Consider the following 16362-nt stretch of genomic DNA (forward strand, 5'->3'; position numbering starts at 1 on the left):
GTCCCTCCTCTCAGTTGCACAGATAGGAATCTGGCCCATATATCACAGAAATGTCTGCACAGGCATGATTATTTGTAATTACCCATATCTGCTCCCAAAGTACTTTGTGTGTTAAATCCGCTGAAGTTACTGACAAAATTATCCCTGTCAACTTTCCTACCTTAGTGTCGAAACAAAAGAACATGCTGTGTTCAGTTCTGTGTCACATATCACAGAACGAAATTCCAGCTAAATCCCAAAGTCCAGTTTTTTTAATTGTATAAGCAACAAGTTGTGGGTTTTTTTATATATGAAGTTGAGCTTCCAATGATAGCTTAGTTTAGAAAAAATCTCATTTTGGCACGCACACTGCGCCAATGTGATTAGGAAGTGATTGACGGAGTATAAATATGGACTGTCACAATATATTTTATAGTCATTTTCCCGTACTTTAAATTACAGTTCTGTTTTCTGGACTATAAAATTATTAGTGTAATTAAAATATTAAATCACAAATCCAGAAGGGCCTACTACTATATACTCCTGTAATTCAATCATCACTGTTTGCTTCAGTATATTTTAAGTTGCTTCCTGGGCCGTATCAGCTATAACAAATACACCTTGAAGAAAGAGGGAAATCAAGAAAGTTTTAAAGTTCAATGAGATGCCTCATACTGTCCTCCTGGTTGAATATAAATTATGTAAGGAGCACCAAAGATAGGATTCTGTATAGAGACCACCTGTTGTTCTTAACTAAACCACTGATTATAGGATTCAAACCCTGTCTTACGTTATTATTTTAACCTCTGGTTTGCATTGAGGTGGATAATTCCATTTAAAACACAAATGAAAAACAGAGCACAGAACCAGATATGAACAGTTTTTCCACACAGTCCTGAAGAACCTAAGTTCATATTTTTTCAATTCTGAACATTATATGGCATTGGTGACAAAATACTCCTAGATGAGAATACTGGGGACATTCCAGTAGTGTTTTTCACTGTAGTTTTCTACTTCTGTTTGTACACGCATTTCTTAACATAGTCCCATGGAGCTGCCCTATTTATTTTGTGAGACTGTCATCAATTTCCTCATAATGTATACCCCCAAGAGCTTTGCAGACAAACTGAGCCCTTCGTGAGGGAGATGGTTGATTGTAACTTTCCAGAGGGATAAAACTGGAAATTGACAGGAAATAGCGTGCTTATGTATATAATTGAGAACTAAACTGTGACTGCTCCAGTACTGGGTCTCTCAATATATATCAATATATGTAATAGAAAAGGAATACTTGTGGCACCTTAAAGACTAACAAATTTATTTGAGCATAAGCTTTCGTGAGCTACAGCTCACTTCATCGGATGCATTCAGTGGAAAATACAGTGGGGAGATTTATATACATAGAGAACATGAAACAATGCTTAAGGTGAGCTATTACCAGCAGGAGAGCGGGGGTGGAAAAACCTTTTGTAGTGATAATCAAGGTGGGCCATTTCCAGCAGTTGACAAGAACGTCTGAGGAACAGTGGCGGGGGGAGGAGAATAGTTTTACTTTGTGTAATGATCCATCCACTCCCAGTCTTTATTCAAGCCTAAGATAATTGCATCCAGTTTGCAAATTAATTCCAATTCAGCAGTCTCTCATTGGAGTCTGTTTTTGAAGTTTTTTTTGTTGAAGAATTGCAACTTTTAGGTCTGTAATCGAGTGACCACAGAGATTGAAGTGTTCTCCAACTGGTTTTTGAATGTTATAATTCTTGACGTCTGATTTGTGTCCATTTATTCTTTTATTCTGGTATATTTTTGATATTAAAATACTCTCTGGGAGCCCTTTTCATAAGCCCCCATCAGAATTAACATTTTCAAAAATGAAAACATTTAACATTGGGTTTTGAGTTGAAATGCTGATGCAACCGTTGGTTCAATGTTTTCTTTTCTTCGGGATCTTAAATATCACGTCAATATAGTGTCATCGATCTGTTCAACAGAATCGGCCTGGCTACGTAGAGACTGTCCGGTTTGACCAATGTACATGGCAGAGGGACATTGCTGGCACTTGATGGCATATATCACATTGGTAGATGTGCAGGTGAACGAGCTTCTGATAGTGTGGCTGATGTGATTAGGCCTTATGATGGTGTCCCCTGAATAGATATGTGGACACAGTTGGCAACGGGCTTTGTTGCAAGGATAGGTTCCTGGGTTAGTGGTTCTGGTGTGTGGTGTGTGGTTGCTGGTGAATATTTGCTTCAGGTTGGGGGGCTGTCTGTAAGCAAGGACTGGCCTGTCTCTCAAGATCTGTGAGAGTGATGGGTCGTCCTTCAGGATAGGTTGTAAATCCTTGATGATGCGTTGGAGAGGTTTTAGTTGGGGGCTGAAGGTGACGGCTAATGGCGTTCTGTTATTTTCTTTATTGGGCCTGTCCTGTAGTAGGTGACTTCTGGGTACTCTTCTGGCTCTGTTAATCTGTTTCTTCACTTCAGCAGGTGGGTATTGTAGTTGTAAGAACGCTTGATAGAGATCTTGTAGGTGTTTGTCTCTGTCTGAGGGGTTGGAGCAAATGCGGTTGTATCGTAGAGCTTGGCTGTAGACAATGGATCGTGTGGTGTGGTCTGGATGAAAGCTGGAGGCATGTAGGTAGGAATAGCAGTCAGTAGGTTTCCGGTATAGGGTGGTGTTTATGTGACCATCACTTATTAGCACCATAGTGTCCAGGAAGTGGATCTCTTGTGTGGACTGGTCCAGGTTGATGGTGGGATGGAAATTGTTGAAATCATGGTGGAATTCCTCAAGGGCTTCTTTTCCATGGGTCCAGATGATGAAGATGTCATCAGTGTAGCGCAAGTAGAGTAGGGGCATTAGGGGACGAGAGCTGAGGAAGCTTTGTTCTAAGTCAACCATAAAAATGTTGGCATACTGTGGGGCCATGCGGGTACCCATAGCAGTGCCGCTGATTTGAAGGTATACATTGTCCCCAAATGTGAAATAGTTATGGCTGAGGACAAAGTCACAAAGTTCAGCCACCAGGTTTGCCGTGACATTATCGGGGATACTGTTCCTGACAGCTTGAATAGAGCCTGGGAGTGGATGGGTCATTATACAAAGTAAAACTATTTCCCCCCCCACTGTTCCTCAGACGTTCTTGTCAACTGCTGGAAATGGCCCACCTTGATTATCACTACAAAAGGTTCTCCCCCCCCCCCCTGCTCTCCTGCTGGTAATAGCTCACCTTAAGTGATCACTCTGGTTACAGTGTGTATGGTAACACCCATTGTTTCAAGTTCTCTATGTATATAAATCTCCCCACTGAATGCATCCGATGAAGTGAGCTGTAGCTCACGAAAGCTCATGCTCAAATAAATTGGTTAGTCGCTAAGGTGCCACAAGTACTCCTTTTCTTTTGCGAATACAGACTAACACGGCTGCTACTCTGAAACCTGTCATTACATGTAATGACATCTAGGAGATTGAAGGTAATTCCCTAGCAATTCTACATACAGGCTGTGGGAGAGTTTCCCAAAAGAAATGGTGGAAGCCCCATTGCACTCTTACTTATAGAGAAGAGATGAATAAAAGAATACATACATACGAAATAATGAGTGGCTTACAGAAGGTATAGTTGTTGCTCCTATTGACCATTTCCCATAGTACAGGAACAAAAAGACAATCAATGAACTTGAAAGGCCACCATTTCAAAACTATATACAAATACTCAACCTATGGAGCTCATTGCCATAAAGTATCATTAAGGCCAAATGTTACAAAGGATTCGAGAAGGATGAGATATTTATATGCATAATGGGAACATACACAGGTTAGACAGAAAATTTAAGGAATATAAACCTTCCTGCTTCACTACATAAGCTAATCTCTAACAGAAATGGCTAAGAAGGAACTTTGCCTACAGACAGTTTAGTTTATAATTGTCCACTGTTGTGTTTCTTGCATTTTCCTCTGAAGCATCTGATTATGATCATTATTATAAACAGGATGTGGGGTTAGACAGACCACTGGTCAGCTCCATTATGGCAGTTTCTATGTTTATATCTTATCTGGACAAAATACTCAAGAATATACTGGAAAGAACAAGCACATAGGGAAGTGGACAAGATGACCTAGCTCTGACTACAATGATTCTATAATAAAGTGAAACATTATAAATAATTGAAAGGCAGCCAATTTAGAAACAGGCTTAATCTTGCCTTACCTGTCAACTAACGGTTGCTTTAGAGATGGAGTAGTAAAAATGCCTCATAACTATGAGTCAAAAGCTGTGTCCCACATTCCCCAGGCCAGTAGGTCCTTAAACACAACACAGTACTATGCTGTTGCTATGCAAAAGCAGAGAGGCCAGGCAGTGCGGGGGGGTGGGGGGGGAATCATGACGTGGAACTTTGCTCTCCCTCTCTCAGCAGCACTGTGGAAGAGTGAATTGGGGATACAGTGGGAGTGGATGCGGGTGGGAAAGGCAACTCTCTAGATCCACAGACCTAAACACATTAGAGACAGCATACAGGGCCCAGCAGCTATGACATAGCCTAATGGAGAATAGTAGGGGCAGCAGAGAAGCTTCAAGGTGACTTTTTGTCAATCCACTGGCTTGGAAGAGGAAGCTTCCTTTTCTCCAAACTCTCTTAGACCCCAGATCCAAGTATTCCCCATCCACAGATGTTTTCTGCATTCAGGGCTCTGGCCCCCCTTGGCCAGCCATCTGGTGGGGTGAAGAAGAGCAGACCCTAGAGGTGGGGCCGTCTCCTGGAAGTAGACACTCCCCACATTTCAGTCAGGGGATACGGGGGGAGTGGCGGAAGCAATAGGATGTGTGTATGGGGTAGGAGAGTGAGGTGTACCTAGACACAGGTGATCTAATCAGACTCTGTTTTCAGCTTTGACTCATGATATCCTTTTCTTTCTGCTGTCTGGCTGTTGCTTCAATCACCCACCTTCCACCACAATTCCTCCCCTGCTAGCCTCACTCCCCCTACCCTCTATGTTCCTCTCCCAGTCCTGTCTTCCCTCCCAACTACCTCCTCACATTTCCTGACTCTTCCTGCTTCATCTCCCTGTCAACTTACATCCTCCACCCTCCCTCTTGCTCCAACCTATTACATATACATATATGTAAAAATGGGACAATAACATGATAAACACCAATCATCACCTGACGACTTGCTTTTTATGTTACATCCCTCTTCCCTATTCTTTGTCTGTTCTGTCTAGTTAGACTGATTTTCCTGGCAGGGACCACCTATTCTTGCGTGTTCATACAGTTCCTAGAGCACTTACCACAATGGGGCCCTTAGCCTGACCATTCCCTTTAGGAATTGTTGGAATATAAGTTTAACAAATAATGAGATCTTCCCTACTTCAGGTATCATAAAATGTTTAGAATCTTAAGGAAAACATCTAATTTATTGCTACACCTTATATATCTCTAAGGCCAAGTATAAGTGATAAACAAAGTCAGTAGTTTGACCTGCTATAAATAAATCTATGTGAGCCATTAATAAAGTAACGTTCTACACTCACATCTCGTGGAAGTTGAAGGACAAGAATGGCCAGGATGGTCTCTCAAAAGAAAAGAAAATACTAAACAAATGTTGACTTGTGACATATTTCACTTCCCCTACACGTCATCGCATTACCAGTGCAAAAAGACTGCTGAACAATACAACACAGAACAGCATTTTGTCTTAGTATATGTTTATATCTAAGACATTCCCAACAACCACTACAGGTCAATGGGTACATTTTTAGAGCAGGTAAACAACTTATAATGGGAGTTGCACTCCTAGCTCCCTGTGGATTATGCAGAAAACTTACCCTTAAAGTATCAATGTCCTAGCACAACATTGCAATGAGTCAATTGGCTAGTTATCAAACAGCAAACGCCAGCAAATTTCTTTTCCAGTCTTATAAGCATCTCCAGAGTATTTCTGTTGCCAGCTAGTAGAACAGTCTGACATTAATGTATTAAAAGACCAGATCATTTCTTGCCAAGTTGAAGACATTTCAAATATACACCAAACTATTGCTGGTTATATATTTCCATCTTGGCATGAATGAGTGGGCATCAAAATTTGCTGAAAAGTGAAACATTTTATTTACAGCCATTAATCCCCCATATCTGGTTTCCCACCCCAGGACAGCACGTGAACAGAAGCCTGTTTCAGGGACTAAATTTCAAACTGCATCACAGAAATATCATCAAAGCAAAAATGGAAAAATTGTTGGTGTCGGATGCTGAAAAAAATGTAGAACAAAATACTATTCTTGCTAATTTGCATATTCCCCCCCACCCCCAAAGTATGGTGTTTTGGTTATTTTAAACTGTTAGTAAATATGTAATTCTACATCATATTTTGGGTAAATGTGGTGATTTTAATATTAATCACTAAAATACTGGGAAAAATAAAGATTTTAATGTAAAAGTTATGCCCCAGAAAGTTGATAAAAGCTCACAAAATATTAAACATCCTGGAAGGGTTTTGCAGTTCTACCATAAAGAGGATTGACTGACATTTGGTACTCAGCCTATCAGGGGCACTGGGAAATAATGTAGCCCCAAAGACTGAGATCTTTTCGTTGTATTGCTCATTTATCTGAACTTTAAAAAAATATTTAAAACTTTGAAGAAAAGACATTCCTCCATTAAATTATTCTCTGAGTGGTCTCTGGAAAGGAGGCACGAGGATCTGCCAGACATTCAAACTGCTAAAATCACCAAACATCACTCATGCATCTGTCCCTATATCTACCCAATATCACAGAGAAAAGTCTATAGGATGGTAAATTATAGATAAGACTCATATCTTTCCTCATTAATATTGCAGTGATTGCTTAGAGGACAGTAGACAGAGGAAGAGAAGAAGCAAGGTCAGTCATCCTATACACAGGGTACACACAACATAACCGGTATATCTTCAGATTTAAACAACAGTTCTGCCAATTAAAAGAAATTGTCCTCCCCTATTTAGGGAGAATATATATGCCTTCTGTAAGACATGCAAAAGTGTTAAGATTTTAAATATATATGAATTTGCTAAACAAGGATGATACCCACAAATGATAATCTTCTCTTCTTTATTTTTTCAAAAATCCAGTGCTCTTCTGTTTGCTGAGGATGGTGCCACAGTTGGAAATTTAGGCCCAAATGCAAGTCCTATTGAAGTCAATGACACAATTCCCATTTACTTAATTGCAGTTGGATCAAACCGTTAGAAAAAGAGCACACTAAATGTTTACAGGGATTTTAAATTTAATAATCTAATAAGTGAACTCTCAAGGGTTGCCTAGATTAGGAAAAGAAGTTGAGACTATGTTAGGGTTATCTTGGGGTTACCTCTTCCTTAGTACAAACATGTTAACATCTTGCACCTCAATTTAGCTGGTCAAGAACAGTGCTGGAGTGAGCTTTAACCAGCTAGATCAAGGTACAAGTGTTAACCTGAGTCTGCACTAAAAATAGGGTCAACCTTAGGTCAAAGGTAGCTAAAATGTGTTAGCTAGCCCCAACCTAACCTCAACTACTTCACCTACTCTAGACAAATCTTTAATGTGATGTTACTACAGGTATTGCATACCAGACTTCCTCCTAATTTGGAGTTGTGTATGAATTCTTATGTATGCCATTGCTTGAGACATTTAAACAAAACTAGACAAAATAATAGAAAGTATTTTGTAGGGAACAACCCTTCACTCAGAGTGGGGACTAGATTAGATGTAAATACGTTACAAAAAACAATAATTATCTACTAGTGATGGAGCAATGGAGAGGTGACAGCAATTGAATGTTCAGTAATATGCCTTATACTGCTGTAAATATTTGCAATAACAGCATTTTAGCAATCTAGGTTTAAGAGAGACATAAAAGAAGGGAACATCTTGACATTGTAGAAGGATGGACTCAATTATCTACTTGGTCTTTTTGATCTCTACCTACTATATGTGAAGAACTAAGCTCATCCAGCCCTTCTTTCAGAAGAACATGGGGACAGAGGACTGGAAAGGAGCTCCTGGATCATCGAGTCCAAGCCCCTACCATTGCAGGCCACCCAGTCATATGGTTCTGTTCATAAACCTATCAATCTCCACCTTAAAACTTGTTAGGTTGTTTGCTCCCACTACTCCTAATGGAAATCTGTTCCAGAACCTCATTCCTATGATGGTTAGAAACCGTCTTCTAATTTCCTGCCTAAATTTATTCATGGCCAGTTTACATAGCCCAGAATTTGGAAATTCAAATGTAAGGTATGGTTTAAAAATGACTCAATGAAAGAAGGCCTATCTTCACAGAAGAAGCTCCAGTACTAGTTCAATTACATTTGGTGGAAGTGGAAAAATTATAGATGGTTTTATTGCTTTGTATATTTTATTGCCTTGGCGACTTCAATTGTCCAAAGCATTTCAAGAAAACAGGAATGTTTGGGAATTTTTTTCCTCCATACCTCACTTCTGGCATTTGCAGTTAAAGGGAAGGGAGAAAAAATACCATATTTCAATCACAGATAAATACTGTTGCCCCTTTTTGACCCAAATGGCTAATCAAAGTTTAGGGCTCTGTGGGTTTTCCAGTCGAGAGCAGAAATTGATCGTAGCCAGGAATTTCTTTGATGTGATCCTGTTTATTTACAAGGAATGTACAAAATCTTGTGTCTCTGAATACATTGGAGCCAAGAACAAAAAGGAGCAGTTTCTTAGTTTACCAGCCCCCTAAGTTCCTTTAGCCAACACCAGAACCAAAGGCACTCTGTCAAGCTTGCTTTAGGGTCACAGTGTGCTTACAGGCTCCTGCTTGGCTTTTTCTTGCCTTTTTTCCTCTGCCTCTCTGTTCCTGTCTGTGACCTCAGGACAGGCCTACACTTAAATCAGGAGTGCAGCTCAGCCTCTATACTGCTTCCGTGAAGACACTACTATGCCAACAGGAGAGCTTCTCTTTCCAGCGTAGTTAATCCACCTCTGTGAGAGGCAGTAGCTATGTGGATGGGAGAACCCCTCCCATCGACATAGCACTGTGTACACTATAGCTTAGGTCAGTATAACTGCATCGCTCAGGGGGTGTGGATTTTTCACACTCTTGAGTGATGTAGGTTATACCAATGTATGTTTATAGTGCAGACCTGGCCTCAGTCTCTTTGTATTCTCTCACATACTCACACATACCTACCCAAAACAACATTCAGACCAAAAGCTCCTGGGTGGTTTCTCACACACCTTTTGTCTAAAATAAAACAAGTGTTAGAGCTACACCACTATGAAGTGAAGTGAACCAAAAGGTGCTGATAAACTGTCCCTATTTCTCACTACATGTACACTGAAGACCAACACTTCATTCCTCAGATAAAATTATCGCCCGCACTGAAGAAAATGGGTGTTTTGCCATTGACTTCTGAGGGATGAAATCCTGGTACCACTGGTCTTGAATGAAAATGGAAGAGTGGCTTTATATTGTGACTCTTTCCACTTCATTTTGGAGCTGACAGCTGCTAGCAAATATTTCACTCAAGAAGCATGCAGAATAAACCTACAATGCAGCTCATTAATAAGAAGTGCCCATTCATGGGACAGTAACTTGTACAGTCGATCAAACAACGTCACATTAAATGTCAAAGTAATGCAAGATAAACTAGGTAGAAAACACAAAATTAGTTGTCCTGTGCTACAGTATTTCAATTCAAATAGACATAAATATCTCAGACGCAAAAAGTTGTGGTTTCTAGGGTTGTTGTCCAACTCCTGATGTTTTTGTACCTGCTTAGAAGAAAGAGCTCAACACTTTAAAATCTGTGTGTGTGATCTGATGGATGTTTTAATCCAGACAATAACACTGCCTAGGCCTCAGTAAGGCTTTGGCTTTGGATGTGGTTTTGTGAAAGGAACTTTGCTAACACTTAGGGTGATACAACCTGTATTTCACTGGTGATTTTTGAGACCTGTCTTGTTCAAAGTTGGGTGAAGATGAAGCAAACTCTGGACTATGAGATTGGGAAGTCAGGATGGGAAGAAAGGTTCTCTCTTCCCCATGGCTGATCAGGAGTTCTTGCAAGAGTTTTAGCTCTTAGAGGGGAGATCTGGCAATCTGAGTTTAGAAGACTGTTCTCTTTGGACAAATCTACAGGGCTTTGCATGCCAGGACAGAGGCTCCTAAATTAAATGTCACACACTTCACTCCCTAAGGAGTCATCAATCATTCTTAGAAGAGCAGAAGGAGTACTCTCCTTGACACATCTCCTTCCTCAGATCAATGAGGAAAACAGAGTATACTCCTTCTACTCTTCTAAGAGTGATTGATGACTCCTTAGAGGCTGAAGTGTGTGACATTTGATTTCACTTACTGATAAAACTGTGTGCTTCTGAACACCTTCTAGTTAATGTTTTCAGGAGTCTGAGATATTTACTCCCTTTAACATTTTAAACAAAGCTCCATTGTTCTATGATTAATGAATTTGTGACAAAAGGCGAAAATATATACGCAGATTTTGTATGCGACTACGTATTCTTTATTGCCCAACATTCTGACAACATCATCAAATAAAAGTATAGATTAATCAAAGAGGATACAGTGTAACACCGCCAGATGTGAACACTGGCATTTTAATGGAAAAAGTTCTTTATGCAAAAGATTATTTTCGCTAAAATAAAAACTGACATAATACTCTACCACTATACTCTATCAATGCTTGCTTTCCACAAAACCTAATGCACTAGTTGATCAGCATCTCTTACAGTCCTCTTTAGAGAGTGGTATTTCAATTTTACAAATAGAGGATGCTTCTGTTGTTGTTTTCTTCTTCTTTCTCTTGTAGGAATGTATTTTTTGCCTACTCATTGATATACTGAAAGACTACAATTAGCATATTTTTAAACTATGGTCTGATCACCATTTTTAGTTTGTACCTTCTCAAGCATGGTTATTATTCCTCTGAGCATAACTTTTTCCATTTTATTATGTGCTGTAGTACTAGAGGCTCTATTAAATAAAATCCTTTAATACCGTGTAAAATAGATATACTATTATACATTATTCATTTATTTTCCCTTTAAAACTGATAAAATATTAAGGGTTTTTTTAATGCAGCTATTTTTCCTCTATTTTAAATTATGATTTTAAAAGAGGAACTCCTGTTCATTATTTTATTATGTGCCATGCTTATTTTCTGTTAATTTAGGGCCAGATTCCGATACCCTCCCTCATGCTGAATACTACCTTCCTTATTGCACAAGTACTCCAGTTGAAGTCAACAGGAGTATCTGTGGAGTAAGGAAACAGTAAATCAGAATCACTTGAAAGGCACACCTTATCAACACCTCACTGCAAATAAAGACAAGAATCAGCAATTTAGCTGGTTGTACCTGGGAAGACAATACACAGACACTAAAGGCATGTCTACACTACAGCCATTACAGTGACATTGCTAAGGTGCTACAGCTGTGATGCTGTAGGGTAGAAGCTCCCTACATCAACAGAAGGGGTTTTTCTAGGTAGTTAACCCATCATTCTGAAAGGTAGTAGCTAGGTTGACAGAATAATTCTTCTGTTGACCTAGTCATGTTTACACCAGGGGCTAAGGGTGTGAAATTTTTCACAGCCCGGAGGAACGTAACTAGGTCAACCTACTTTTTAAGCATAGGCCAGGCATATGAAACTTTGGGTTTGCCTTGTGTTATTCTGTAGACAAGTATTGCTTCCCAGTGTGGGTCAGCTCCTTTCACACAAGACTAGTAGACACTCAGCTGACCGAAACTATGCATATAACAACAGGTAATATGAGAACAACCAATCTGGCCTGGCTACCAGTCCTGTCCGTTGCCTCTCCTGATCTCAGGCAACAAGTTAAGGAGCAGATTCTGCAAGGCAAGGTGAGCAAAGAAGACATGCCACATCTATCCTGTTTAAAGATGTGTTTAATGCACTGAGCCACTGTCTCAGCTCAAGGTGCCCCATTTGGACAATTCCCCTAAGGAACCTCAATATCATCTCAAGGTGACATACCAGGTGGCAAGAATAAGCTTCAGACATAGTCAATGCCTATCTCGTAAGAAAACCAACAGTCCAGCCCTCTTGTTTTAACCTTCCTCGCAATCTCTGGGTAAAGCTCAATCAGTTCAGATGCGGACTGATCAGATGTGCTGCTAATGACTCTAACCAAACGTTATGGAGCACTATTTAAAATGGGGGGACATAGATTTGGATTTCTCTCCACATACACCTGACCTTCTCTTCCCCTCTCAAGCCCCCTCCCAGCAGCCTCCTTACCCCCTTGGCACATGAGGCCCTATGTTTGCCCCCTTCAAATTTCAGTGAGTAATGTTGCAACCTGGGGCACAGAATTGCAGCGACGCTCAAGTTTGGCCCAGCCAAGTAGTGGTCGGGCCATGGCCTAGGAGCCTCCCAACTCTGTGTCTATGGGCTTGTCTACATTACCCACAGGATTGACGGGTAGCGATCGATCCAGAGGGGGTCGATTTATCGCGTCTAGTCTAGATGTGATAAATCGACCGCCGAGTGCTCTCCCGTCGACTCCAGTACTCCACTGGAGTGTGAAGCATAGGTGGAGTTGACGGGGGAGTGTCAGCTGTTGACTCACCGCAGTGGAGACACCACGGTGAGTAGATCTAAGTAAGTAGCTGAAGTTACATAACTTAGATCGATTCCCCCCCACCAGTGTAGACCAGGCCTATGACAAGTGGAGTCTTCATGGCTCCCATTTGCCACTGTGGCCAGTTAGAAGATATAGGCCACATACCTGCTCGCTGTGCCCATAAGCAAAGGGTGCTTGGTTCCCTCATGGACTTGCCATAATACCGTTCCTGCAGTTACTGAATAGTTAAGACACTAAGGCCTGGTCTACACTGGGGGGGAGGGGGATCGATCTAAGTTATGCAACTTCAGCTACGTGAATAACGTAGCTGAAGTCGACATACTTAAATCTACTCACCGTGGTGACTTCACAGCAATGAGTTGACAGCTGACACTCCTCTGTCGACTCCGCCTGCGCCTCTCGCTCCGGTGGAGTACCGGAGTCAACGGGAGAGCGCTGGGCTGTCGATTTATCGTGTCTAGACTAGATGCAATAAATCGACCCCCACTGGATCGATCGCTGCCCATCGATCCTGCGGGTAATGTAGACAAGCCCTTAGAAGAACATGCTTGACTTGATTGTCCATGCAGATACAATCACAATACATAGTAAATCAAAATAACAGTATCACAATTTACCCCAGAGAAAATGCTGATTGGAAATATTAACATTTTAAAATAGGAAATTAAGAAATAGCAATGGTATTTAGGACTTTAAAAAAAAAAACTCTCCCTTTACCCTTTTAATGAATTCAGCCCTCATCAGAAACCAAAGAGAGATTCCTGCTCTGTACATGTCACATTAATCTTATTTTTTGTTTGTTTATGATTCAAAACAATGGCTCAGTATTTGCCAAGCCTTGCTTCACTTTGCTGAGGCCTTGTGTGACAAACAAAAGCATTGGTTATTTTGATTTCATATTTATGTGCTGCTTGAATGACTTATAAAACCTGGGCTCATTCCCTTAATTCAAATAAGAGATGCACGCTACCTTCAAACTCTTTTAATGGAAAAAATAGATGGGCACAGACTCTTTTGCCAAATTAACTGATCTCTGATGACATGATTACAAAAAGATGGTGTTATGAGATGTTCTGGCACTTTTCTCAGAGATGATGAAATCTCCACCGCCTTTTGAAAAATTACAAAATGAGCACTGTATGAAAATATAAAGAATGGGATTAGCCTGAAGATACAACTTTTAACGTAAATTCTAATATTTAAAAAAAAAAAAGTAGCCCTGAAGGTGCTTTATTACTAAAACCAACATGATAGAACATCATCAGATAGCTGATTTATGCTGAAGACTATAATTTTTTCTTAATCTTAGCACAATTTTATATCAAAAGACTTCTAATACTACAATACTTTCCTGGCACTGATTCTAGAAATTCAAGTCTCCTGGCACCATTTTGGACATATATTTTTGTACACAATTACTTTAACTCACCCACTTTTCTTCAGTGCTTATAAATTAACATTTCAACGCAGACATTTCTCGTCTTTCGAGAAAAGTCACAGAACATCACTTTGCTGTCTATAAAAATCTTGTATTTTTTCCTTGAAAGTTCTTTTCAAAATATTCTAAAGGCACCCTTGGACAGTATCTTCAAAATACTTGTAACTAATGGGAATAATGACACAGGTATTACATAGGTACTGTAGTTAATCTTCACAACAATTAATTGTTAAAACTCCAATAATTTCTCTCATGGTCTTTTCTCCCTCATTTTCCATTTTGGTAACACACAACTTCAAGTATTCAAACGTGATATGGATTCTCTCCAGTACAAGCTGTACTTTTTCCCTCAAATCTCCCAGTGACATGTCATTGTCTTATTATAATTTCTATCCTGGAATGCAGGAGATGAAGAGTCTCCCAAAATCATCATCATTCCGTGAGAGTTCATAAATCAGTTGGCAGCAGGTGTATGGACATAGACAGTTCCCAACTTCCTCTTTAGAACAAATATATAAGAAAGAAGGAAAATCCAGTACTCTATGGAAACTGATTATTTCACACCATCAGACTGGGTCAGTCAACAAGCTAACTCCATCCTTAGCGGAACTCCAATGAGCTACTTAATTTATGTTTAGTTTAAAAGTAGTTATCTTATGTTTCCTTTAAAAAAACCCTTATATTATCTTTCAATGCTTAATTACACTTAAAAAACTGTATTAAAAGAAAAGTATTAAGCTTGAAAAGTAAAGCACTCAATAGTTAGGAAATGCCAGAAAGAAGGTTGCCTATGCATATGAATTATAATTAGAGCTGGCTGGGAATTTTCCAACTAAATAGTTTTGCAATTCATCAAAACAAAACCTTTTTGCGGAAGTGTACCAGGGTCAACAAATTTTTAGCTGAGAAAGGTTTTGCAGGTCCAGGATGGAATGTATGGTCAAAACCGAAGAAAAGAGCAACCCATCCACCACAGAATAGCTAATAGTTCAGCTCCTCTCGGATGTGGAAAACCCACGTACAAGTCCCTGCTCAGACCAGGGATTTGAAATGCAGGTGAGTGCTCTAATTATGAGACTACTGGCTTTTTTGGGATGGGTCTCTCTAAACCTTTTCCATTGGAGCTGTCCCATTTTGTATAAATAATTAAATATTCATTGGAGCAGGGACATGAACTTGAGTCTCCCACATCAGTGCCCTAACCACCAGGTCATATAATCAATGTGGGTTACTTTTCAATTATTCCCTTATGCAAAGAAGGAAAAAACAATTTAGTGTTGAATAGCATGGAGATTCATCGGTAAGGTATTCACTTACCTGAAATATTTGTTTCAAAGAGAAAAGGGCCCGTCTCAGCTCCCGTCCACTGGAGTTGTAGAGTTTTTCTGAAATAAGGAACAAAAAATCCCAACATTAACAAGACTGCCAAAATGAGATGGAGTTAGAGGGGAGCTGGTGAGGAATGGTCGCAGTGTCCATTTACTAAGCAGTACATTCCTCTTAGACTAGCCAACCTTCTTTTTTCATAGATATAATACCTGTTAATCAAATAGCACAAATAAAATGAGTTAATTATTCATGGCCTGAGTGAAATTTCCCAGAGGAATTTTAGGAAAGGTCAGAAGAAAATGAGACTATGAGGATTTTTCAAGTGTAATTGTGTCTATCTAGCTTTCTTTCCTTTTTAAGTTAAATTTAGAGCCTGTGAAAGGTACTGGACTGACAGCAATGAAGACTTCACAGCAGCTGCACTGCAAGCTTCCCCACACTGCCCCAATAATGAACCTCAATCCTGTCCTGGAAGGATTACTTTTAAGGAACGAGAGTGCACTTCAGTCCTCATACCTATGCAGTCTTTGACCATTGTTCTATGATGGCCAATGATCGTGCTAACTAGTGCCAGCTTTATGATTTGGAAAATCTAATGGGAAGTAGACTGAGGACATATCACTCAGATCCCTCATTTTATGCAGACTACTATCAAGTGGTAGTAAGCTTAGATCGCTACCAATCTATCTACATTTGAACTAGTGACTTAGAAGTAAAAGTATCCACATCCCCATTATCAGTCCTTGAGCCACTGAATCCCCAAGATGTTCCTTTCCTGTGTTCTCATTTTTTGTAATTGGAATACCTTTCTGCAATTGCAATGTATGTGAGGATACTTAATATCAGAAATAGCCGCACAGTTTGTTCTGAGCATAATTCAGAACAATGTTTTTCTCCCTTAATATATATCTCAATCTCTCTCTCTCTCTCTCTCTATATATATACACACACACACATATATAAATGCATAGTCATAGAACAAATAATGAAAAGTGGAAAAAGTCATTAATTTTA

At 39.8% G+C, this 16362-nt stretch overlaps 1 protein-coding gene across 12 annotated transcripts in view; it reads right to left on the bottom strand.

The window, feature by feature from the left end:
* Positions 1-16362, bottom strand: part of FHOD3 (formin homology 2 domain containing 3) — a 619164-nt gene that overhangs the window by 303424 nt on the left and 299378 nt on the right. For all 12 annotated transcript variants that reach the window (XM_074945213.1, XM_074945211.1, XM_074945220.1 and 9 more), the window contains exon 4: positions 15337-15404. In XM_074945213.1, coding sequence (XP_074801314.1) covers positions 15337-15404 — 68 coding nt within the window. The remainder of the gene's footprint in view (positions 1-15336; positions 15405-16362) is intronic.

The sequence above is a fragment of the Natator depressus genome, chromosome 2, assembly GCF_965152275.1.
Source record: "Natator depressus isolate rNatDep1 chromosome 2, rNatDep2.hap1, whole genome shotgun sequence".
NCBI lineage: Eukaryota > Metazoa > Chordata > Testudines > Cheloniidae > Natator > Natator depressus.